The sequence below is a fragment of the Lygodium microphyllum genome, chromosome 4 (assembly GCF_053477565.2).
Source record: "Lygodium microphyllum isolate KBCC chromosome 4, Lygodium_microphyllum_v1.1.10, whole genome shotgun sequence".
NCBI lineage: Eukaryota > Viridiplantae > Streptophyta > Polypodiopsida > Schizaeales > Lygodiaceae > Lygodium > Lygodium microphyllum.
The window spans coordinates 89,280,778-89,307,394 of NC_141138.1; the positions used below are offsets into that span (position 1 = coordinate 89,280,778).

Here is a 26,617-nt window from a genome sequence, read left to right on the forward strand (position 1 = left end):
TGTCGAACTTCACGATAGTCCCGCCTCCGCTCAGAGGAATGATGAGAGAGAAGCTCATCCTCTGAGTCTTCAAAGCCTGAAAACTGGTAAGACATCTTCCAATCTGCAAAATACCAAAGAAAGTTGTGCCACTGTCGAAATAGGACCAGCAATGTGGTCACCAACCACCAAGACGCAGGCAGAGAGTGCCTACAAACACCTGGATCTGCAAAACGCAAAGAGATCTGATGTCGAACACCAGAAAAGAGACCACCAGCACCAGGAAACAGCCCGGACAGAGGTCGCCAGCAGGAAAGGAGCAGCCGGGGGTGGAAGCGACCAGCAGAGCAGCAAAACGCAGCCTGTAGGGAGGTCGCCCAGCAGCAGGAGAGGCCGCCTGGTTGCAAACACAGGGTTGATGCGACGCTGGATGACGTGGCAGCCCTTGCAGGCAGCGTGGACAGCAAACGCAGGCTGAACAGCCTCCTGATGCAGTCGCCTGGCTGGGATGGATCTGTTGGCAGCCTCCTGAAGCAGTCGCCTGGCTGTTGTGGATCTGTTGACAGCAGCAGTAAGGTATATCTCTCCTGAAGGTCATCCTCCGTGCTCTCAATCAGGCGATGATACCATGTGAGAGTGCGCAACGGAAGAAGAACACGAACACAGAGGAGGAGAGAGAAAGCAGGGAATGAAGGAAGAAAATTTGCACTGACTGAAATGAATGCTGAATACACTGAAATGGACTGATCAGTCTCTGCACGCAGCCCGGAGCGTCAGTGAGGGAACCAGGACAGACTGGAAGCAGAGGCAGCACCAATGCCAGAGACGGAGACGGAGGGAGCAGTGCTGTACCTGCAGAGAACAATGCTGGACTAACTGGGGGGGCTGCTATAAATAGCCCCCAGGCCAGCAAACTGGCCGACCAGCCAAACTGGCCGACCTGGCCAGATTTGGCCGACCAGCCAGATCTGGCCGACTTTGGCCAGATCTGGCCGACTTTGGCCAGATCTGGCCGACTGCCCAGAAAATGGGCAGTCTGGACAAAAAACAGCCCAGTTTGGGCTGTAACACACCCAGGGCTGCTGGCTAACTAAAGCAGCCACCAAAATGACCTGACAGAGCTCCTCTGTCTCCTGTCAGACTCTGACAGGAGCTCACAACCAGGAGATGACAGACTGAGACTGAAGAAGAGCAGGCTAACAGTTGCTACATTAAGTTTTTTGTCATTCATGGATACTTTGATTTCCATTCTTTTCAACACGATGACAATGGGAAAAATCTATACTTTGTGCTCAATTTCATAGATGAATCTAGCATTTAGAAGTTTGTCTATCTCTTCTTTGATTGTGTTAGCATGCTTAGATTTCATTGTATAAGGCATTGTTTAATTGTCATTGCATCTAGCACCATGGGGATATTGTGAGTGACAATGTCGGGGTCTATTCCTTTAAGCTCTTCGAGTGACTAGGCAAACACATCCTTGAACTCTCACAAGAGTCTCACAAGATTAGTTTGCTAATCCTCGAAAAGATCATTAGTAATAAAGAGAGGTATAGGCTTTTCACCATCGTTAAATTGATTTCTGACCTTCTATCAACTTGCTTATATGTCCTTGCTTAGCCCCCTTGCAACACCACCATTTGGTCTCATTTTTTAAATTTTGTGGATTGTTTAAGGAGATTGTGTGGTTTTTATTTCTTAGCATCGATGTTTTTGGCAATCTTTTTTTGCTCCTCCTTTAACCTTTTGTGTCACAGGTGGATTTGAAGATTTCCCTTGGTGCATCAAGTAGACAAGGGATTTCTAGGTCACTATCTAAGCTGGCTTGTGATTTGGCATTAAAATCACAACCTTTGCTAGACTAAGGTGTTTCTCCAAGCAGTCATAGCCCACAAGCAATGTTGATTTCATATAATGCTAGTGATCCTGCTCGACTAAATCTTACTTGCTCATAATCCAACACTTTCTAGTGCTCTAGCCAAGTCTTGTCACAATCTAATCTGGCTACTCCATCGAAGCAACACATGCATTTTCTTAAGTTTGGAGTGGCCAAAGATTTTCAATTGCATGCCTATTAGCCTCATAGTCGATCATTTTGACTTGGATGGTTGAGGCTTCTTTTGGTTTGCAATCAGTGTATGCACTTTCCATATCTTCCACATCAAAAAACTCATCATCTCTCATTGCTTCTTCTCTCAACTCGGCGTTCTTCTCAAGGAGGGCCAAGTTGCAGAGCATGTTCAAATTGTGCACCTTAATCCACTTCCATCATCAAGCTTACAAGAGCTCTTCAAACAGTTGTAGGTTTACACTAGGGTTATCATGTAGTATCTCTTTAAAAAATTCTAGGAACTTCATTAGCCTCAACTTGTTTACAAGCACATGATACATCAAGTTGTTTTATTACATCTTGCCATCATACATATTGAAATAGAAAGCGGGGTTTGTTTTTGTATTCTTCTTGCCTTTTCTTGCCCTACTACATCATGCATTCTATTGAATGACCTTGCATAATTATCATCATCTCCTAAGAAGGGCAAGTCAATTGTACCAATGCATCTAATCTTGCTTATCATCTGGGATGTGCCATAGCTTGGTTCAGTCTTTATGTTGCCCTTTTGCAAGGAAGAGATGGGGTCCATGTCGATTAGGGTCATCTTCCATGTGTCCACCTCAAACCTAAGTGCCATCATCAACCAAGTTGTGTACTCTATGATGCTTAAAAACACCCATGCAATTTGATAAAGTCATGGCTAAAAAAGATAGTTGCTTCTATCCACACATGTGAATGCTATATTAGTGTGGTAAACTAACATACAATTCCAATGGGAGCATTCACAAAATAAATTGAAATGTGATTCTAATGGAGCATTGAAAACCATGTACCTAATGCTCATCTCTTTCAACTCAATTCTTCTTTTCCTTTGGACAATCCTTAGTTATATGACCTTGTACTAATCAAACATAACAAAGAGTGTCTTGAAGAAAGAAGGGCAAGTGTATAATTACATTCTCCATTTTTCCTTTGAAGAAGTAACTATGATTCTTGTAACCAACAAAATCCATCATGGTGCTCTTTTGATACTTGTTGTGTAAACCCCTGATAGAACCCCAAACATTTGAGAAGATTTCTATCCCCTTAAGATTTGAAGAGACTTTGAAAGTAACAATCTAGCTTGCTTGCATTGATCCCATGTGACTTATGTTGTCTCCTACTTAGAAATTGCAAAAAAATAAAGGTTGAAATTTCGATATCAACCCAAGCATAAGGAAATGATCTAGAACTAGGAAAACTTGCTAACACTTATTGAAAGTTAGAAAAACCTCTATCACCTAGAGCTTAGGTGGGCTGCCCTTCAAGAGATGCAAATTGCTCCATTTTGAAAATAATATCAATAACATTATCGTTGTGATCTTTTCCTTCTCTATTGAGAATGGGTGTAGTTCACCAAAGTTGTACATAAAGGAGTAGAAAGCATCTCTCTTTATCCAAACTTTGTAAGGAGTGGCATAATAGGTTGCTTGGTGAATTTATAGAGAATGCATCTTCAAGAATGGTAGTTTATGGGTGTACCAAGACCTACATCTCAACAACAAAGAGTGCTTTGCTCTAGTCATATAAGATAGCAATTGAATCACACTTCATGTCATAGTCCTCATCTACATGTGCTTCACTATGTGATACTTCTAACGGTGTGACATGCCAATAACCTACATCTCAATAACAAAAGAATGGTTTGCTCTAGTCATACAAACCTTTTAATTTGATTTTAACACTCGTTCATAGCATAGTCCCCGTCTATTTGAATTAATCTATTACAACTATCACATCAACTTCAAGAAGATTCAATAGAGCATTCTCAACTAACCCTTTGCTTCTATATCATACTCATCTAGTTTAGATGTGAATGCGTCCTTGTGAATTGTTCCTAATCAAGTTCATAATTATTGATTCTTAGGCTCTTGGAGTCCTAGCACAATAAATTTTTGGCATTTCCTTATGTGAGAACAAGAGCTCTATTCCATTGTTTTTCCCTGTAGTGTTCAACATCATGAGCTCCTGCTCAAAAGGCACCCACATACCTAGCTATGCATAGTTGGGGACTAGGGGGTTGGGGCCTAACGGTTTCCACCCAAGGCTCACAACCCCCTATCCTCAATCACATGGTTAGGTAGGCAATCTCACCCTCAAAGAAGGTTCATGATATAGCATTCCACAGTGTGGGGTTTACTAGAATTTCTCTAAAATATGTTGTGTAGGATGATGCTCTACAAGATGTTGGGACTCCAAACAATGTAGTACATAACTACAACAAATGTCATGGCAATTTAGTTGTGAATTAATAGATTGACATCCATCTTGGAAGCCCCTTATCAAAACCTAGATTCGTCCAATCAATCCATTGAAAGGTATACCAACAATGTCGAAGGCTATAGCCACATACTAAAGATGATGTCGGCTGCATTCTTTCCACTCACATAGCTGACTTTGGTGCCAATGCTCCTAGTGGCTACCAAAGCATAATTCCAACCTAGTATAGACGCCCTTGTATTTGGATGTGGACGCTTTTGATTATTGGACTTACTCTCGCCATTTGAATGATAACGCCCTTCATTGCCACTGCTACCTTATTATTGTATTATCTCCAAACCCTTGTACTTTGTCATAGTGGTTTTGGAGATTTTTAGGGTTATATATTTATATCGAACCAATCACTTCTATAAGCATGAATGCTACCTATCAACAACAATGGCTAACGCCTTTCTCAATTGTGCAATGAATTTGCCATGGAAGTACAACCTGGCTTTTACACAATGATTAATAATCCAAATTTAGTGTTTCATCTTGTTACATTGTCAATGGCAGGCCTTTCTATCCCCCTGTTTTGTCAGTGACCGGGCTTTCTAATATTTATCACCTTGTTGAGGCAGTAAACGTGCTCTAGGAAGTGGTCTATATTTGTAGCTATCTTAGAGCAAATGTTCACACAACAGATATTGGGAGGTAACAACAGAGATCTTTTAGCTTCGGTAATTTGCAAACCTTTCTAAATTTCCTATTTTCTGTCATCATAATTGCCCAAATTGGCTTCCAGAAATGGGTGATGCTGCACTTGATGCTCCTTATTATCCATATTTGATGACCGATTCTATCAATTTAAAGCATACAAGAGAACCATATCACTGAGTTTTTACTGGCTACCACTGATGTAAAAACTTGGCAGTAAGTAGCTAGGAATACAAACCTCACAACTGAGGCACTTAATGGTACCTATGCTGTATAATTAATTGAGTCAAAAATCTAGTGCTTGCACTTTGTACCATATTCAGGGAGTCTTGTGCTAGCAGTTCAAAGTAGCAGCAGAGAACTGCTAAGCATGACAGTACTCATTCAAGCTCTGAGAGTTCAAAGGTCTCTTCGTTAATCCTCCAAAACTCTACCTACAGCAAGCTAGTTGTAAGGCTTCTGTTTTGCCAGAATGTATAAATAATTAGTAACTAAATGGGTTTCCTAAAGAGGACAGCATCTTGATGTGAGACTTGCCAGGTTCTTTCCCAATATATGGTAATCTGTTTGATAAACATTGGGCTTTGATCTGTTTCCAGACATAAGCTGGCCAGAGTGTGTTTGCCTACAAGTTTCATTTATTCCCTGGTCTCAGGACTCAATCTCTTCCTCAGTAGCCTGTACGACCCAAAAAAATTTGAATGCTGCCAAACCCATGGAATAAAGAATGCTCGATGTAGAGTTGGTGATCTCTCTTTGTCAAGAAAAGGCAATTCCACAACCACCTGCATAAATATGCAGATGTATTTCAGAAAAAGGTAGCCATACCTCAAAAGCAGACTCTTTTTTCTTGGTTTATTTTATCCTCCTTTCTTACCTCCCAAATGGTTCTGTTGTCTCCACGAAGATTGCTATCATTTCTCTGCAAATCAAGCTCCACCAAAAAGCTACATGCACCTTCATCACTTATCTGGACCATAAGGAAACCAGAATAAAAAAAGAACAGAACAGCAGTTGTAAGGTTCCCTGTCAAACAAAGTTCCATCTTTTCAAATTTACTCCAATTCAAAGACCAAGTTACAACCAGCTACATTTAAGATCGTACATATTGTTCTGGAGAGGCCTGGTTCAGATTGTTGAAATATGGTGGAGCGGCTGCAGTTCCACCTGCTGAGCTGTTAAAAGGGAATGGCAGAAGGCCCTTGAAACCATCATCAAGCCATTTTACTTGATAGTCAGGAGATGGCAGGAAAAAGGATGATGGGTAACGGTGCCATTCACTACCAATACACAAAATGACATCTGCAGATAATCATTGAAAAGTGAAAGCATCTCTCAGAAGTGCAAGCCAGCTTTTGACTTTGGTTAAATGAATGACCCACTATTTAGTGTCTCTTAAGATACCATTTTCTCTGAAGCTGTCGTGTGGTGCAGAAGGAAGATGCCTCAGTACTTGTAGGGGAGCAGAGTAACCATTCAGTAAGGATGTTGTTCGGCTGTATGAGAGCACCAGGATAGCTCCTAGAACTATGGGCCGTAAAAATTTAGCCATCTGCCAGATCCAGCAGTCCTAGCGGTTAGCAGAAATATATAAAATTTCAAGTACATTAGGAAGGTACCATAAAAAGATTTGAATCATCTGCCTGTTGATATTTTTCTAGTAACACCACAAAATTTTCAAGTACATTACTTAAAGGAAGGTACCATAAAAAGAATTGAATCGTCTGCCTCTTGATATTTTTCCGGTAACACTTCCGGAAAACACTCCACCGCGGCAGCAGCAGCAAGGCAAATAAGAGTATACACAGGATATAAAAACCTGGACAAAAGTACAAACCCAAATCAGAGAGAAATGTAAGTCAGTTGAAAAAGTTTTTGTATGCTCTATTTTTGTTCAGAGAAGCACGAGACCAAAAGGACACACTCAAACTAGAGAAACCTAAGCATTAAAGAAGAGAATATTCCGCCGAGTCTTTCTGTTTCCAGAAGGGGCCAACAGGACACAGCTAGTAGCTTCTTTGGGAAATAAGTCAATGGAGACCATTTTGCAAGTGCATGTGCCCTCAGATTATGCCTGGAAGGGTAAAAGTTCTTGCATGGCCAGCATTGTGGGAGACGCAGGATGATGGCACCAAATTCTTAACAATTCACATTGAAATTCAAGTGCCAAATATTTCAGTGACAAGAAATGTGCAGGTTCTTCGGGTTAAAAGTACTCAAGCCTAAGTTGTCTGCTTCTAGCAGAGGCTAAAGAGCTTAACCCTATCGTATTGAGAAATCACTGTTGAAGCAGCCAAAATACTACAGCTTATTCTCATGTATGTAACTTCACAACACTAGGGAATACTTCAAGCATGCTGTGGGGCAGAAGATCCTTTTCTTAGTTAAAAACCTCACAAAAGACTTAGATCGCAGATCTGATAGTTGCAAGTGCTTTTCTCTTTTTCATTCCAGCCAGGGTTTTTCTTTCTCTCTTTTTTTTTGGTTTGTTGGGTTCTTTCTTTTTTCATGTGTTTTGGGGGGGGTTTGGTTGTTGTGTTGTAAATTTGATGCAGTTGCCTTTTCTCCTGCTGCAACTCTCATGGCGTAATACATACCAAGTGACCATTTCGCAATAGGCACTTGTCTCAGTTTTCATAAAGCTCCAATAGCTTGTTCCAGAGGTAATGTGATAGAGGAGAACACATGACATTTGGCATTGTCCTCAGGCTCAAGAGGTCTGCAAGGCATCAATCAAGTTTATGTCCAGCTCCATATTGTGAGCATCTTAGTATGTTTGCACCCTAGTCCTCGGGCACATGTAAAGTCCGGCCACTTTTGCCTCAGTTGCTGGTTGGCCAGTTTCTCAATGCTCATCCTTCACCTATTGTACAGGCTCACGCAGTTGCCCACGCTTCAGTTCTCAATTCAGTATTTTTGCACCTAGGGTTCATAGCTTTGGACCCTTGTTCATTATGCCTTCATTCTCTTGCGTGCATCCTCTCTTCACTCACCTCTGCGCCTTTGGTCCATCATGGTCTCAGAGCAGACTGCCTATCCTCCCAATTGAAGGTTCTGTGAAGGTGTTCATGGGGGCGTTGCAGTCCGAACCTGCCTTTCTTACACAACAGAAGCCTTCACAACTGATCGTCTTTATTGGGTGCAGCAGCATTCAGCAGTTCGCCATCCATTCAGTGACCATTCATGGCAGCAGTAGCAGCATTTTGCAGCACTTGCAAACCTACCTTGTTGTGGCAGCACTAATCATTTTCACATGAATAATGGGCCTTAATGGCCACTCCAGCACATACAAGGTCCTTGTGCAGTCTAACACAGAGACTGCTGCACTTGTGCAGGCACACTAGGTGACACCATCTTATCCTGCTTATTTTGCAGCTTTTCGTCTCCTTTTGCAGGTTTTCCACTCTCTGCCAGCCATTCCCCAGATAAAAACACTAGGGACCAAGGAATCCACGATCACATCACCGAGATCATCCCCCTCTAAGAGGGATGGGGGGTACAAGGGAGCCATCAAAGAAGAGGGTGGGGGATGGGAGGGAACCTCTAGAATAGATGGTGCACAAGCGAGAATGGGTGTAGCAATAGACTATTGCCTCAAAGGACCTTGCATAAGAGAAGGGGAATGGAGCCTATAAAGCATGCTCTCCACACAACCTGTCGCGATAACAGCCCTTGTAGAAGAATCCTCAATACAAATGGCATGCTCAGTGAAGATAACATGGGTACCAAGCCTAGTATGGCCATAAACCGAGAGAGGTGAAAAGCCCAAGTCCGAAACATAAAGGGCCTATAAAAGGGAGCTCGAACCACATTCAAGAAACAAAGGCAAGTGCCAACACCACAAATAGACACCGATACAATGTCACCAATAGTGACTGAACCCTCAGAAGGGCTTAGATCCTGCAACAAATCACCTCGTCCAGTCATATGACTAGAAGCTCCATTGTCAACCAAACAAGGCCTCTTAGAAGATGAGGCAACCACTAAAGAAGGCTCCTCCAATTGAACAATATGAAGAAACACAGACTCGTGGATAACAGCTGGAGTAGAGATAGAAAGCTCGGATGTTTTAGCTCCATCCTTCACTCCCAAACAAAGGTGAGAGAACTTCTTCCAACATTTCTCCTTTGGATGTGTTCCCTTCCCACAGTATAGGCATTTAGGCCGCTCCGAGTCAAAGTTAGAGCATAAAGAACTCTCCTGTCATTTAGCCTTTGACTTCCCTTTCTTCTTCTTTCCCCCTTCCGAACCTGCAACAAAAGCTTTAGTGAAGGTGGATCCACTAGCAACCTCTTTGGCGCACTCATCGTGCTCCAAAACAAGGGGGGCAAGTTCCTCCCATAGAAGCTTCTCACGGGTCCTCAATGTAATAAGGCTGGTGTAGAAGACATCAAAGCAAGGAGATGGCAATTGAGTCAAACGAATCATAGCCATATCCTTTAAAGAGATCATCTTGCCAAGGGACGCAAGCTGATCCTTAATATCCTCCAACCTGTTAATATGATCCTTCATGGAAGGAGAATCATCAAGAGTAAGCATCCGTAATTTCTTCTCGAGAGTAATCTAGTCAGCAAAATATCTTTTGATGATACAAAGAAGCAAGCTTTGTCCACACTTCTGTTGCTTTTCATAACCTACGCACGTACACTAGGACAAAATCCTGTAAGCCCATAAAGAGGAAAGATCGGGCTCTTGAGCTTAGCCAATCCCATAAGGCCACATGATACATTGATGATCCAACGGTGGGATGCTCCACTGGACAGCGAATAGGGTGGGTAACAAACCCCTAAAGATTGAAGGTATCAAGGATGCACTCCACCTTACACAACCAAAGCAAGTAGTTTGAACCATCAAGCCAGTCCTCTTTGGGTAAAGAAGGAAGTATGGGCACCTGTATACAGGGTGCCATGAATGAAATATGAAGGCCAGCAAAACCGGCCTTCTATGAGACATGGAGAGAATGGGGTGGAGAGCGTTCCCGAACAAACGGGCTAGGTGACCTCCATTCTTCACAATCCACACAATAATCTCGCCATTGTTCGAAGGAGTATTGAGAAAGCTCCTCATCTGTATCACCAAAGCCACCAAACTGGTGGTAAGACATCTTCAAAATCCTGCAAGACACCCACAAGAAACTTGTGTTTTGGTGGTAGACAACCCTGAAACAAGAGGAAATGGCTACAAGATCACATGAAAGTCAATCTACATGATCCATCTTGGCGAGAAGTACTGTCACTTGCACAAAGAAATGGTCGCCTTTAAGAAGGCTGCATTTTCAGCAAAAAGCTGATGTGGATAGCCTCCTCTATAAGAATCAAGCAGTCTATGTCTCTCTCAAACAATGATACCATGCTTTGATACTATGTGAAAGTGCACAATGGAAAGGAATAGAAAACAAAGAAATCTGCACTAAATAAGAAAGAATGTTGATGCAAACGGAAAAGCGGAAGGAGTCTAATCAGTCCCTGCACGCAGCCCACAACGTCAATGAGGACACCATGACAAGCTAATGATGATGGCAACACCAGAGACAGAGGAAGACGACCGAGTCGGAGTGTACACCTGTTAGGGAAAGAGGAAGATGAATGAATGATGGGAGGAGCATGCTATATATAGCCAAAAATGCCCAAATATGGCCAATTTGCATCAAGGGGAGGCCGTAAATGCTGGCCAACCAGCAATAAATGCTGGTCAATGATAAATAAAATGCCAAAAAAATTAGGAGTGACCTTGGAAAAAATCCTTGTTGACAATGACAATGTCTGGCAAATGTAGGCACACTATGGACAGCAATAACTGCCCGGGAAATGCACACAAAATCTCAATTGGAGGAGAAAATGCACTAAAAGGCAATAAAGTGAGTACTCTAGAATGAGCTAACTCCTCCGTCAAATCAAGTGAGTGACAAACAAGTCACAGCTCCTAACGTCCTCATCTAACTCAAACTGAGGCTCATAGGCAGGACATGACAAGGCATGACAAACATGACTGCTAACAAGTGGAATCATGTAGGTATTTGGTCTAATAAACCCATTTCACACCAACTACCTTCCGCTTCCTTGTACATGGAATTAACTTCCAAATCTAATTATGCTTGATAGAATCGAGATCATCCCGCATACCATGACACCATATATCCTATGCAAGAGCCTCATCTATAGTGGTAGGCTCATGATCCCGTAAAATCCATGACATAAGAGCATAGTTCACACATACTGAACCACCTTAACTGGCATGTATCTTGAGTAATCTAGGTGGGGCCATCAGTGTCTCGAGAAAGCAATTCACCCCCAAATCTTGCATAAGATGCAGATACCACCAAGAATCAATAATGGGCTTATCCTACTACGATAGAAACCTAGATACCTACAGTACCCACAATGCACTTGTCTAGGATAGGGACTCCCTCTCACTAGGTAAAGATACATCCCCCTCACTAGAAGAAGAGGGCTCACCTTCTCACAGTTCAATACCCCTTGAAAGGAAGGATTTATCAAGGGTGAAAAGGGAGTAGGAGGGGAAGAAGGAGGGGAGTAATTGTAGACAAAGAAGTGGTATCAAAAGCAAAAGCTGTCAAATACTTTAGAGCAAAACTCACCACCATGGTTGGCCCATACACCTCAAACTTTGAAAATCGTTTAGTTTTTGGCAAACGCCTTTCAATTGCGGAAGTTAAATTTGTAACGTGTCCACTAGGATCATCCAGGACACGTCTTAGCAGTCCATCGGAAAGGATGTCTAGAAAACTCCGCCCGGCACTCCCATGGAATGTTACGGGTTTTGCAATCTAGGTCTTCCCGTGTCTGCCCCGTAGCGGAAGTATCCTGGCCGTTCCCACTTAGGATCGACCTGAATTTGGGTTTTTTTGTTTGGTCATTAGCTAGCAGCAACTAGCGTCAGACCCGATCGAACTACTTTACACAAAAACGCCCGGTCTGAAGCGGATTCATGCCGCACTTGGTTCAAGGAGAATGGGAAACGAGAGGGATGCAAGGCTCGACCTCTCTGCCATAAGGCATAGTCCCATTCCGTTCCCCTAAAACAGCGTGAATCGGGTAATAGGTAATTCTAAGTCATCGTTCGCGTTATTTGTTTTGGTGATGCTGATCATCCCTCTGTTCGTCGAGGACTTTGAGAAAAGTTCCCGGCTAACCGGGACCACCCATCCTTAGGACGGACCCATGGTCCATCCTCCGCACTTTCCTCGGTTTGTTTTAGTTATGTAATTACCTATCACATTAATTTGACATATAACAAACAGCTTCTTTGATTAACCCTGTTAAGTACTGGTTCCTTCACGTAATCTTATCACAGGACATAAAGAAAACAATGTCAAACAACTTCTTTATTATCATTTTATCCTTTTATCTTTGAAATACAAGGAGTTCCGCCCGTAGGCTTGATCATAATCCGCCCGAAGGCTATCCAGTAATCCACCAGGGATCACTATTCCAAGCTTCTGCCCGTAGACTAGTATGCGGGCCTCGAGATCCAATCCCGAGTCACGTTAGCCTCTTGTGCAGGGCTCGGAAGGCGAGGGATTTACGGCCAGAGCCCCCCCTGGCACCCAAGCGTCCTCCTGCTCCAAGTAGAACTCAACGGAGAGACCTCTCACGGCGGGTTCGGTCCACGTTCCCGGCGCGGTCAACAACCCCCTTGGTTAGGGTCAGGCAGGCAGTCGGGGGTAACTGAAGCTGCCTCTCCCTTCAGGCCTTCAACCTGAAGTATTTAGATATCTTTTCATCCTTTAGTTAATTGAGCAAACACTGCAAACAGTGCTTCTAAACTGTTACAAGCACAATCAATTCCAGTGGACGTTTAGCTGGCAAACTGTTAAGGAGTGATTCCTTCTCTCCGAAATGCAACCCGCATTCGATCCGGAATCAATTACAACATGGCAAGATTCCTATCGTCTTTGGGTTAGGGTCATACCCTGTCAATACTTTTAGGTTTTGTTAATGGTAGATTCCGGCGACCATGTCGCTTTAGTTTATTGACTAATCATTTGCGTCCAAGCAAATACCTAGCTTCCCCTTAACTTGGCAAATTTTCCCTAATGAGGATAGAGTAAGAGGATGACTACCCTTTTCCCTTGCAAGTTAAACTCGCGCAAGAACCTGCCAACCTTAATCCACGGAATGGCAAAACTTCTTACGATCAACCCGCAAGGCTAAGTGACGTTGCAATTTACTGCACAAGTGTCGCCTCCATCATTTCGCCTAATGAATGGCGTATTCAGGTCACGGAATTAACTTCAGACGAGAAGGAGGGTTTAGGGTGTCTTTTTACCCACCCCATCCTTAATTTCACTAAATCGACAATGTTTAGTCCTAGGGTTCCAACTCAATTCGAGTTTCATCATTTGAACGCTTGGTCCTTAAGGTAGGAATCCTAGATTATTGTCTACATGAGCATCCAATTAGCTCAACATTTTGGGAATGTGGTTAGGACTATTGGCTTGAAGGTTTCGACTTAGCGACAATTGGAAAACTTGGCCGAATCCTTAACCTAGTTAGTGTTCAGGGTGTCTATCGTACCATATGATTCCTTTGTGGCTAGGTGATTTGGGTAATTCATTATGCTTGTCTCGCGACAAGGATGAATCCTTCCTAGAGATAATAAAGTAGATCTAAAGGAGGAAAAAATAGTTGCAACTACCGCAATACATGTAAACATGTGATTCATTGCTTCTACGCATCACATGGTTCACAATAACTCTATCTTTCCTTGGTATAGTAAAAATGCATGATAATCTGGATACTAACTTTCCTAGGACCTACTAGGACTTACATCAAATAATCATGCTTACAACCTTGTTGTCTACACTTTAGAATCTCATGCTTTGATAAACCATGCAACCTTTCCTAAATACGGCTCCTGATGAATGAAATTTCTGCATGATGACTATGTAACACGCAACTTTCCCCTAGCTACAATGTAGTTAATGAAGTTCATACCAAACTAAAGCTAGTGTTAACTTATTCCATGTTACATGCTACTTGCAAGTCCATAAGATCATTTTCGTACTCTTCTATTTCTTTTCGGATAATATCTTATGGGTGTTAACTTTTCCTCATGAATCATTACAAGGAAAATGTTGCCTAAAATGCGGCACACGCTTATTCCTACCATGTCTAGTAACCAAATGCACTTATCAATTTCATTTCTTTGCCCTATATGTTTAGACTCAATACTTTGATAATGTTCCAAAATAGCAACATGCAGCTAGTCTTCTAAGGCGGACAACTCTGGAAATGCAACCGTTTCAATTTCATGACATGCATCAACCTTGTCTAATGTTTAAAGAGATAATTTATCAAATGTATTTTTAACGCTGCCACATGCATTAAAAATAAGCGTAAAATGCATTCTTCCTTATGGAATTAAGCGTGCCTAAACATCTCTTTATGTGAGAATAAACTCGAAAAAACCTGGACTTGTGGGCTCGGGGAGATATCCACTTGTATGCTTGGAGATGAACCTCCCACAGTCCCGCCTTGCAACTTCTTGGGAGCCATTGTAGTCGTGGTTACGGACTCCTTTACTCTCGCTTTTCGAGACGGCTAGGGGATCGATATCTTCTCCTTGTTTGGGAATAGGGATTTCCCTAACCGGATTCAAAAACCGAGAAGTCGCATAGGATCAAGGCCTATGGCCTTAATCCTTAGAAGCTTCTTAAGAAGCTTCTAAGAAGCTTCTGGGGCCTGCAGCAACGTCGAGGGGAGGGGGGGGGGGGGGGTACCAATGATTGGGAAGGGGTCGTGAAGAAGGCGAGGATGGCGGCGGACTATGGCGGGCTGGCGGACAGTAGCGGCCTGGCGGATTCCTGCACGGCGGCGATGGCAGCAGCGTCCCTTCCTCCCTTCTCACAGCACCGTCGCCTCCCCCTCCTCCCAAGCTCATAATGGCTGTTTTTATAGGCATGGGGGGGGGGGGAAGAGAAGGGCTCCCCCACGTGGCCCTTGCATGGGTTCCCCCTTCTCCATGGAGTCCACGACTCCCCCAAGTCCATCTCTCCCACACTCCTTTTTCTCCAGTCGTGCATCGGCTGGGGAAAAAAGGGGTAAAAATAAAAAAATTTGCCTTGAATTATTCAAATTGCCCCTCCCAAGAGGGTGTTTTTGTGAGACTTGCGGTTTTGAACTTCCGGTTTTGATTTACCAATGCGGAGGACCCCATTTCTCGCGTGCGGGTCACACATTACACTGCCAATAATTTCAATGCAAGAGATAACCTTTGCACAAGGTTTACGTCGTGTGCGGGACGTCAATATTCACGGGTGGGAATATTACAAAATTACACCTCATTTTTGTAGACTAGGAAATAGCCACACATACCTTCTAAAATCATCAACAATAAGCATTAGGTATTTGGCCTTCCCAAGGGACACCACACCCATTGGTCGTCCACACAAGTTGGTGCACCAACTCTAGCGTACTAGTAGCCCTCTATGAACCAACCTCCAGATGAGGCTGTCTATGTTGCTAGCCCCATAAGCAACTAGGGCATAAAGTGGGGATGGGGAAAAAAGTGAGGATGGGGAAAAAATGCATAAGTGGAGATGAGGACCCCTCCACGCTCTTCTTCTGAACAGCCCATTGAATGGATTCAAAGTTCAAGTGCTGAAAATGGGCATGCCAAAGTTGTTAGCAAATATGTCAATTCATGGTTGAGTCTCTGCATGTGATTCAGTGAGCTAAGGCACCAAGATATTATAATGATTATTTAGGCATTTTTCATGGCATTTTATGATGCTCATTTTAGCATTTATTGCTTGCTGACCACTATTAAATGCTGGCCGATCTAACTTGATTTATGGCATCATTTTTGCCTATTTATTCAGGCTTCTCCACATTATGATCATTCATCACCTAAATGGTTATGGTGGAGGGAGAGAAACAAGTGCAAATGCCTTCACAGCCGGTGACTCACATTGGTTCTCCATTGTCTCATATCTTGGGTATATGGATTCCATTTCCTGAGTATCTCTTTGCTTCTGAGTTCCTTGTGCGGTGTTCTTTTCTTTTCCAGTATTTCTCTTTCTCTTTCCTTTGTCTCTTGTGTTTAGCAATTTATTACAGCAGTTTTCCATGCTTCCATCACTGCATCCACTTCTGACATGGTATCAGATTGCAAGATCATTGTTCCTACTGCTGTTTTACACTGTTTCATGCTATCTCTTGGTACTTTAGATGTTCCCATTACAAAGAGAAGTGCCATACCGTGGAAGAAGAAGTTTGAATGCTATTATTGTGGCGAGAAGGGACACCTCCGAAAGGACTGCAAGCCATTAGCGGCTTTACCACAGGAGCAAGTGCAGACGGTGACGACTCTCTCAGCGAGTCTTCCTCTTCTCCAGGTCTAGGTTTAGGCTCCATCCATGTGGCCCCAGTAATGGCTGCAAGGGCCTCCCTTTCAAACTGCTAGTACAAGTGATGGGATCATCCCTCACGACTCTCCAGTGCGCCAGAGAGGGAGTGTGAAAGGGTGGTGAGATGGGGTAGGTGCACCTCATCTATACAAGTATACAGGTGCACAGGTTCCATAGAGGGTTTTCCCTAACGCACTGACCGAAGTCTGGTAGGTTCAAATCCTGGAGTTGGGATTGACATCCAGGTTCATGATAAGCTGCTTCTTTGACAAAGAGCGGGATTGGCTCCTAGCCTAAGCTCACATGAGGGGATACTTTGGCGGTGCGAAAAATCCATGGTCACATATGTTAAAAGGCATTTTTGACAGGATGATCTTGTATACTACTGCGAGACATTGTTGACAAATATTAAGCGTTGTTATGATTCTTCTCTATTCTCAGGTGCTGGTCCGATTGACACGACATCAGGTTCTCTCCAAGGCACCTTGGTGGTGGCTTGCGCACCCACTACTTGGGTATCCATGGTTCTCCTCTGGTGGTCCTTGTTATATATCCTATGATGGGACATTATCATTGTATATTGTATTGTATCAGATCACCCATGATCTGAGAGAGGGTGTTAGCAGATATGTCAGTTCATGGTTGAGTCTGTGCATGTGATTCACTGAGCTAGGCCACCAAGATATTATCCTGATTATTTAGGCATTTTTCTAGCATTTTATAATGCTCATTTTAGCATTTATTATTGGCCAACCTGACATGATTCATGGCATTATTTTTGCATGTTTATTTAGGCTTCTCCACATTATGATCATTCATCACCTAACTGGTTTTGGTGGAGGGAGAGGAGCAAGTGTCAATGCCTTCACAGCCTGTCAGACGGCTCTGAGAAGACCATAAAAGCCAGAGGAAAAGCAGTCAGAAGAAATGAGCACGAGCGATCCTTTCACCTCCCAGCCTTGCCTAGTTTATTGCTGGCCAGACCCATCGTGATCCGATTGCCAGCCGTCAAACCTTGGTGAGTCCTACTATTCTTGGACTCTCTTTGGTTCTAGGCTCCCCTAAACCCCGTTCGGGCGCCCAAGAGCCCGGACGGTCATCCTTGTGCATGTTCCCCTTGATGTACCTTAATGTGACATTAAATGGGAAGGAAATGTGACATTAATGTCACACAGCCGGTGACTCACATTGGTTATGTATTGTCTCGTATCTTGGTATATAGATTCCATTTCCCGAGTATCTCTTTGCTTCTGAGTTCCTTGTGCAATGTTTTTTTCTTTTCTAGTATTTCTCTTTCTCTTTCCTTTGTCTCTTGTGTTCAACAATTTATTACAACAGTTTTCCGCGCTTCCATCATTGTATCCACTTCTGACAAAAGTAGCCGAAGCTCGTGAGAAGACTGCTAACGAGGGTGGTGAGCATGTAAAGCTCATCTTCATGAGTACCTATCCAAATAGGTCCATCGATGTGGTAAAGATTTAGAGGAAAAAGAGCCAAAAACTAACTAATCATTTAATGTGCAATTCCTAGGTGCATATTTAAATAACCTGGGGCTTTCTAAACCTTCGAATCAAAGTTCTATTAAAATGATTATGTTTGGGTGGACGGCTAGAGTTTGGGCCCACAACACAATTTAGTATTTCACTATGAAAATATACAAAAAAGTGAGGAGAGCTAGTAAAAACATAAATAAAGTGAGTGCACAGTTTTGGGTAGATCATAGCCATTTCTTATGTAGTCATGGAAACAAGGAGTGAACTCATGGTTGTTCCCACAACCTTATCGGTAGTTTCTCTAATCTCTTAGCTCTACCATTGTGCATGCAAGGACATGTGGTTTCTCATCTTTCCCAAGCAAGCAGCAATGTGCAAAGCTAGAAGCGGTAGTATTGTGCTAGGAATAACTTGGGATGCTTTGGACAATGTAGACTTGCTGTCTAGGATTGTAAAGACTATCAAGCTCTTTATTCTATTCTCCCACTTACAAAGCCCCCAAATTGTTTGGCGCTGTAAGACTATCAAACTCCTAATTCCATTTGTGCCTTATACTAGACAACTCCCTTAAGAAAACAACTAGGAATTTTCTACTCATTCACTTTTCACATATTGGGGTTCTGTATATGTACTATCTTAGTGATGGTTATAATGAAGCAATCAATTAATACAATGTTCCTTTCTTGGGAAAAAAGCTCATCGAGTGACTGTAAGGAAGGATAGCCTCCCCATTCAATAAGATTGGTTGTCTAACATCTCCTCCTCCAAGCTAGGCCAAGCTCCAATAACCACTTGTTCAAGATGATGGCTATATTAAAAGAATATGCTACACTTCTTATCTTTGTTTCCTTCCAAGGCTCCAACCCCCTAATTGGGTTACCAAACCTTGCTTTCTTGCCATTAGCTGGCCTCCCACTCCACTTGATCAAATGACAGCCTAATGAAAGCCTATTCAATAGTACAATCTAAAGGAGTGCCTATAGAAGGTGAGCTATTTATCATTAACCAAAGCATCTAGTTCCCCACAAGTTATTTTCCACAACCATGTACATTTGTGCACACATTTTTCCTTTAGTGAAAGCCACAGTTCTGTTTCTTCAAGTTCAAAATAAGGACTTCTCAGCTTGAGGTGGATCCCCAACAGTTGCGAGCTGAAAAGCTGTTTTCCTGCATGTGCACACACATCTTTCTTTTGGTAAAAGTTACTGTTGACTATTTTAAATATAAACATACAAAGTTCCTGAGAGTGAGAACTCCCAATAAAGTACAATAAGGAACAATGGGAAAAAACCTCAAGTTGATGCTCATCAATGCATAGAGCTTTAAGACAATCAATGTATGATTGTTGTGGTGTGCCTAAAGGAAGCACTAATTGTCAATGTACAAAAGAGATATTTTCCTGCATGCACATGCACACATCTTTCTTTTGGTAAGAGTTGTAGTTCTTGCATCTCAAGCACCAATAAGGTGGAGTCTTGTATGATTGTTAAAGTGTCTCAAGAAGCACTACTTGTCAATGAGCAATTAATGGGATGCTGCATTTTTGTGATGAGTCTGTAGAACCATAGGAGGTATCATAGACTACAGTCAATAATCCGATCATTACATCATGAACTTTGTATGTGTTTGTTGTAAGCTATTTTATGTCCACACAAGTCCAACCATATGCGACACTATGTTTTCCCTTTCATTGTCATTTGCATGGTATGAAGACATGCACTAAACACAAAACATAGAGTAGATGTCTCATTTAGTATATCCTGTGTGAACTGCCAACACATAGCTCAGAATTTACTGCCAAACAACCTGTCCATTCAAAATGACACTGGAAAATCTCTATGTTCTATTCCAACACGTTCTCTCAAATTTAAGGATGAAATCAAGACCTTACGGAAAAGAAAACTTACCTTTCCTCTTTGTGGGCTTGTAGAGACATGAATCCCAACCAAATAAAGATTGGTGAAACCAAAACCAGAAGTGAATAATAGGCCCTCTTCCTGGCAATCAGCACCACTGTTGGAAGTATCAAAGCCAAAATCAGAGCGAAATTGAAGTTATTGAAGCCATTACGCAGATAAAAGGTTGGTGGCTCCACTCCATATAGTTTGCTATTTCCACCTCCAAACACATTATACAACACCAGATTGATTACTGAAGATGTCCAACGACCATAGAAGAATCTGTCACAAAGAAGTGATGAAACCTGTGCAATAGTGACAAAAGAATCCATTAGCATAACAAAACATCAAAGTAAAAATAAACCGGTAGATAATTCTTTAGATATATGATGCAACGTATTTTAGATAGAAGTCATTGTCTGACTTCTTTTGGATATCTACACACAACCTGCATGAAGCGCACACATTTTAATGCCACAATGACAAAAAAAAAATCCGTCAATGCATCATTTTGAGAATTTGCAAAGAATACAAACTCGTATACAACCATGCCAACTTGAAAACAACAACACAACATCACACAAGGTGCAAGAAACCATATCACAACACAACATAATGTCGTGCAAAGCACCTGCCACTAGCAGAATGTAGTGAAAGCACAAGACATGCATCATAGTTGTCACAAAATGGCCAATGCAAGCACATACCTACACATACTATGCCTTTAGAAGACTACATATACCTACTATGAGAAAAAAAAAGCCATAAACTAAAACATGAATACAAAAGGCCTGAGCATAGATCCACTATCTAATTGCCCAAAAGATAATGCAGCTGCTACTACTATTAAGGGCATACCTTATGCATCATCTTGTGTTTCTTTGATGCACGCCATGGTTGCAACTCGTCCAGACACTGCTCATGCAGTGGGAGTTGTTAGTAGATTCATGTCTAACCCTGGCAGACCACATTGGGAAGAGGTGAAATGTATCTTTAGATACTTAAAAGGTACACAAGACAAGTGTATATGCTACGGAAAGGGTACACTAGAGTTGCAGGGATTATGTGATTTGGACATGGCAAGAGATCTTGACACTAGAAAATCTACCAATGGGTATGTCTTTACTTTGGCTGGTGGGGCTATTTCTTGGTGTTCAAGGTTGCAGAAAATTGTAGCACTGAGTACTACAGAGGCTGAATACATTTCAGCCACGGAAGCTTCTAAGAAAGCTATTTGGCTTGGCAGTTTAGTCAAGGATTTTGGTCTTTCTTCACATACTCTAGTGCTTGGTTGTGATAGCCAGAGTGCAATGTGTCTGGCTAAGAATGCCATGTTTCATGCACATACCAAACACATACATGTTCGGTATCACTTCATTCGACAGGTCTTGGATGATGGCCTTGTCACACTGACTAAGGTCAAAACCCAAGATAACCCTGCAGATGTTCTCACTAAAAGTCTTGCAAAGGCTCAGCATGAGCATTGCATTCAAGTAGTGGGAATTGGATAGTTTAAAGGTATCACTTCACGCCTTTAAGTGGAAGGTTGTTGGGTGTAAAGCCCCTTTGGGTGTACACTCCCATTAATCCTATGAACACACCCTTTACTTGTACCCTAACCTATAAATACATTTTTTTGTACCGTGCAACACATTGGTACACTCACATTCGATTCCCTCACTCTCAACTCTCAGCTCTATCCATGCTCATTCCTGTAGCGAACTCCACAGCACTCTCGCAGAACAGGATTAGTGGAGAAGATCATAGGATCTCAATTGTACTCCTTTCATTTGCAATATTAGATAAAGAAATACCTCAAGGAGCACCAATTTTGGGGCCAACAAGGTGTTCAATGTCCAAGATTAAAGTGGTAAAGTGTGTATTTTCAGTTTACATGAATTTTATACTTCCTGTCATTAGTCCTTAATCAGGTTATTTACCACCCTATCCGAGGAGCAAGGCCAGTTTCGTGGTTCCATCATCGGGATACCAAAAATTCCCTTGAATTGGTGGGTTTGAGGTACCTAATTGAAGGTCAAAAGCTTTGCCCTAGAGCTGAAATTGTATTCAGTTGAGCATTACGGCAAGAATGTGTCACAAAGAATTGGGAAAAATGCAAGGTTTCTTCCCAAAGAAAGCCTCATAGGGGGTCATGTCCACCAAAGCACAAGTTGGAGAACGGTTGTGAATGTGAGCCTCGGTAGCCACAGCCTCACCCCAAAGGGAATGTGGGAGGCCCCTATGCTACAATATGGATCACGCGATCTCCAGCATGGTCTAATTCGCCCACTCTACCACACCATTCTCATATGGTGTGTTCGAATGGGAGTACTCTACCCGAACCTCGTGATCCCTACAAGACTTAGAAAATAGGCTAGAAGTAAACTCGCCGCCATGATTTGCTCATACGCCGACCTTGGAAGTTGTTTGGGTCTCCACAAACACCTTCCACTCGCAGAAGTGGGAGTACACATCACTCTTGTACTCTAGAAAAAAAGGCCATACATAATGACTAAAGTCATTCACAATCAGCATCAAATACTGGGCCTTCCCAAGGGAGGCTATGCCCATAGGGCCGCAAAGGTCGGTGTGAACCAACTCAAGCAGTGAAGAAGCCCGCCATGTGTCAACCTTGGGATGTGGTTGTCGATGCTACTTGCCCCGCAAGCAACTAGGGCAAAGGGTGTGAATAGGAGAGAAATCAAGAAGGCCCTCCACCATCTGTCTCCTAGAAGCTTGTCGGATCGCGTCCATGTTCAAATGACCATAACCAACATGCCAAAGCAGCCCAAGCTCATGGGAAGACCTCGCGACTAAGGCTATGAGCGTGCAAAGCCCATCTTCCTGTAGGCCAGTCCAAAGAGCCGCTCCCGTAGACGCATCCTCCACGGTCACTATATCTCTAATGAAGACCATGCGAGTATCTAGCTAGATAGGGCCATAAACAGATAAGAAGTTGAAACCCAACTCCGAAACATAAAAGACTTTGGTGAAAGAAGGTTGTTTGTCTGGTAATAGAAGAATGGTCCCCACTCCATGAACTAGAACCGTAGAGTTGTCACCAATGGTGACGGTGCCTCTCTCTGGATCGCAAATCCTGAAGCCAATCATGCCTATAGGTCATATAAGAAGAAGTGTCACTATCCACGAGCCAAGGCTTGGAAAAAGAAGTAAAAGTCGTATCCTCCTGTTGAGCTAAAAATGCATTAGCTTTACTTAAACAGCCCTAAAAATGCATTAGCTTTACTTAAACAGCCCCAAACATGTTTAATTAATGAAGAAACCTTGTTTATTTAAAAGAAACGCGATCCTAGAGAGTTTCTGTATCCCACATGCACAAACCCTTTTGGGAGGACCCAAACTTTCAATAAATAGGCATGCTACCCTCCATTCAGCCCTACTCTCGTTTTTGCAAATTTCAAGTGTTTCAACTTGCTGCCCACACCCCATTCGCAAGGACATCTCAACCAAAGCTATCTATTGCTACCTACATCAGTTGGCACCTGATTTCCAACCCTCTTCTTATAGTTTGGAGCTGATCCCAACCAAGCGACTATTGTTCCTACACAGACCTACTGCCGTACTGCCTGCCACATCATCTACGGCCTGTGTTTGGCAGTTTTCTCTCTCCTCCAACTATCACCCCAACTTCTACAAGCTATCGCCAGGCTGTCCAGGCTGCGTTTGGCGGTTTTCTCTCTCCTACAGGCTGTCCTACTGGCGTTTTTAGTCTTTCTCTCTCTTACAACCTACGTTTTTAGTCTTTCTCTCTCCTGCAGTCTCTGTTTTTCGTCTTTCTCTCTTCTCACTGATGTTTGCATCAAATCCAACTTCTCAATGTTGTGTTTGCTAGTGTTCAACATCCGGAGGCTGTCTTGCTAGGATTTGGGATCCATTCAAAGTAAGACACTCTCTCCAGCTCATTACCCCTACCCTGATCTTGAGATACAAGAGTTCGAGGTTCAGTATTCATTCACTGCATAGTGTGTTTGCTGCATGAGCATCGTATATTCAACAATTATATCACTTCAGTTATTTTCTATGTTCATTGTCTTTGAGCTACCCTAACCCTAACTGTGTTCTTTTATCAGTCTCTGCTTTGTTGTACGGTTTCTGTTTATGTTTCTGTGTTAGGGTATTTCTTTACACCTCCTTGGCAAGTATATGCACAAAGATAAACTATGTCATAGCGGGGGTTGCCTTTGAATCCTTTTCCTTTGGCTTCAAATGGGGGTACTTCTGCCAACACTTCTCGATATGAGTGCCCTTCCCATAGTATGGGCACTTGGGCTTCTTTTCCTTTGAATCCTTCTTGGTCTCTTTCTTCTTCTCCTTGGCCTTCTCCTTCTGCTGCTTCTTTTCCCCTCCTTCTGTACCTGCTATAAATGCCTTGATGGAGCCAGAACCATCGGATGCCACCTCTCTGAGTCGCTCATCATGCTCCAAGACAAACGGTGAAAGCTCCTCCCATAAAAGTCTCACAAGTCCTCAAGGTGATAAGGCTGGTGTAGAAGACGTCGAACCAAGGAGAAGGCAACTAAGTCAAAAGAATCATAGCCATAACCAGGAAGACATCGAACCAAGGAGAGGGCAATTGAGTCAAAAGGATCATAGCCATATTCTCAGAAGAGAATTTCTAGTCGAGATAGGCAAGCTCACCTCTCATATCCTACATTTTCGTGATGTGCTCCTTCATAGAAGGAGAGTCATCAAGCCTAAGCACCCGTAGCTACTTCTCAAGGAAGATCTTGTAGGCAAATGTCTTGTGTTGATACAAAGACGCAAGCTTGCTCCACACTTCCGCCGCAATCGTCAACCTGCCAACATGCACAAAAACAAAGTCTTGCAGACTCATAAAGAGAAAAGATCTAACTCGAGAATTGAGCCAATTCCATAAGACAGCACGGTCCATAGAAAGCCCATCAACCGGATCTTCCTGGGGACGAGGAATAGATGAAGACACAAGCTCCCAAAGTTAAAAGATGTGAAGTATACACTCCACCTTGCAGGACCACAAGGAATAGTTGAAACCATCAATTTTGTCTTCTTTGGGTATAGAAGGGAGCCTGGAGGACATGCACCTAAATAGAGGGTATCAAGAGAGGCATCTTCACTTGAGATGGGGCCTTCACTTGAGATGGGGCCCGCTGTGATAGATGAGCAAAAGGACGGTTTTGAGGAGACTCCTCCCGTCATTGATAATCACAAAACTCCCGATAATCACGCCTCTGATTAGACGAGTGATGTGAGATAAGCTCCTTGTCTAAGTCATCAAAGCCTTGAAACTGATAAGACATCTTCCAAATCTATAATCACCTTGAAAGCTATAACACAAGACAGGTAACAGAATGTGCCGGTTGCACACAAAGACTGTCGCATGAGGAAGAGAGAGGAAAAGCTGCCACCACCTCACCAAATGATGTCGCCACCTCCTGAATGATGTGGCCTCCTCCTGTATAGCTGCGTTTACAGCAAAGCGCAACTTTTGGCACCAAAAAGTTGACGCATTCTCCATTGAATACTGCGATTGCAGCAAACGCAATGGTTAAAAACTGTGTTTGATGGTTTGGGGTCCTCCTCTGCAAAGGATCTCACCTCAGTGCTCTTGATTAGGCTCTGATACCATGTGGAGTACGCAACAGAAGAAGAAACATGAGCACAAAGAGAGAGAGAGAGAGAGAGAGAGAGAGAGAGAAGGAGCTTTTCACGACCTCACACGCAGAGAGGGAAAGGACTGAAGAAGAAGAGTGAAAATGGTGACTCCCCTGGTGAAGGCGAAGGTCATGAAGAAGCGCATCAAGAAGTTCAAGTGCGCCCAGAGCGACCGCAAGATCTCTGTCAAGCCAAACTGGAGGAGGCCAAAAGGCATTGATTCACGGGTGCGAAGGAAGTTTAAAGGATGCATATTGATGCCAAATATAGGTTACGGTTCCAACAAGAAGACTAGGCACGTGCTTCCAAATGGTTTCAAGAAGTTTTTGGTACACAATCCTGCAAAGCTTGATTTGTTGATGATGCATAACAGGAAGTTTTGTGCTGAGATAGCGCACAATGTATCCACATTGAAAAGAAAGTCAATTGTGGAGCGTGCAGCTCGGCTTAACATCTCTGTGACAAATGCTTCTGCAAGGTTGCGCAGTCAGGAGGATGAGTAGAGCTGTTACTTGTCTTAGCAACTACAGAGAGTACAAAGCTCATATTTCCTTTTGAGCTGACAGCAGTGGAAAAGAACAATACAAGTTATTCTCTATTTTTGTAGTTTAACTGAGGGTGGTTGTTTTCTACCCTACCTCCTGGAAATTTAATTTTTGGAAATCTTGATATGTTCAAAAAAAAAAGAGAGAGAGAAGGAAACAAAAGATGAAGAAAGAAATACTGCACTGACTGAAGAGGAATGCTAAATACAAAGATGAGGACTGATTAGTCCCTGCACGCAGCCCGGAGCATTAGTGAAGCACCAGATCAGGCTGAGATGATGAAGGCAGCACCAATGACAGAGAGTGTCGAGAGGAGTGTGCTGATGATAACTTGCAAAAGAAGTGAGAGAGTGATCAATGAGGCGGCTATAAATAGCCAACACCCTCCAAATCTGGCCAACTGCTGTAGGAGGCCCTAAATCTGGCCGACTGCACTAAATGCCCAAAAATGACTGCATTTAATGCAGTCCAACTGCTGTAAAAAATGGGGAAAATAATGACAAAAATAACCAGCAATCATGGAGCAGTCTGACACTGACCAGAGGTGGAAACCTCCTGACAGACTAGGGAAATGCACAAGAAATGTGCCTAAAATGGGGAAAAAATGCACACTAAACTGTCAAAGCTCCCATGTCTCCGTCAAACTCTAAAGGAGCTCACAACCAAGAGAT

The 26,617-nt window shown here is 42.9% G+C and overlaps 1 protein-coding gene and 1 pseudogene across 4 annotated transcripts in view; one reads left to right on the forward strand and one right to left on the reverse strand.

Moving 5' to 3' along the window:
- Positions 1-4,900: 4,900 nt before the first annotated feature.
- Positions 4,901-26,617, reverse strand: part of EBS3 (Alg9-like mannosyltransferase family) — a 37,031-nt gene continuing 15,314 nt past the window's right edge. For 3 of the 4 annotated variants that reach the window (XM_087676203.1, XM_087676205.1, XM_087676207.1), the window contains 6 exons: positions 19,759-20,054; positions 6,692-6,806; positions 6,392-6,539; positions 6,093-6,289; positions 5,865-5,957; positions 4,906-5,772 (listed from right to left, as the gene is read on the reverse strand). In XM_087676203.1, the coding sequence (XP_087532329.1) occupies positions 5,626-5,772; positions 5,865-5,957; positions 6,093-6,289; positions 6,392-6,539; positions 6,692-6,806; positions 19,759-20,054 (996 nt within the window). In that variant the 3' untranslated portion in view covers positions 4,906-5,625. Of the gene's footprint in view, positions 5,773-5,864; positions 5,958-6,092; positions 6,290-6,391; positions 6,540-6,691; positions 6,807-19,758; positions 20,055-26,617 lie in introns of all 4 variants that reach the window. The other variant, XM_087676204.1, reaches the window with a different exon arrangement.
- On the forward strand, positions 25,457-26,064 carry LOC148037287 (large ribosomal subunit protein eL32z pseudogene; annotated as a pseudogene).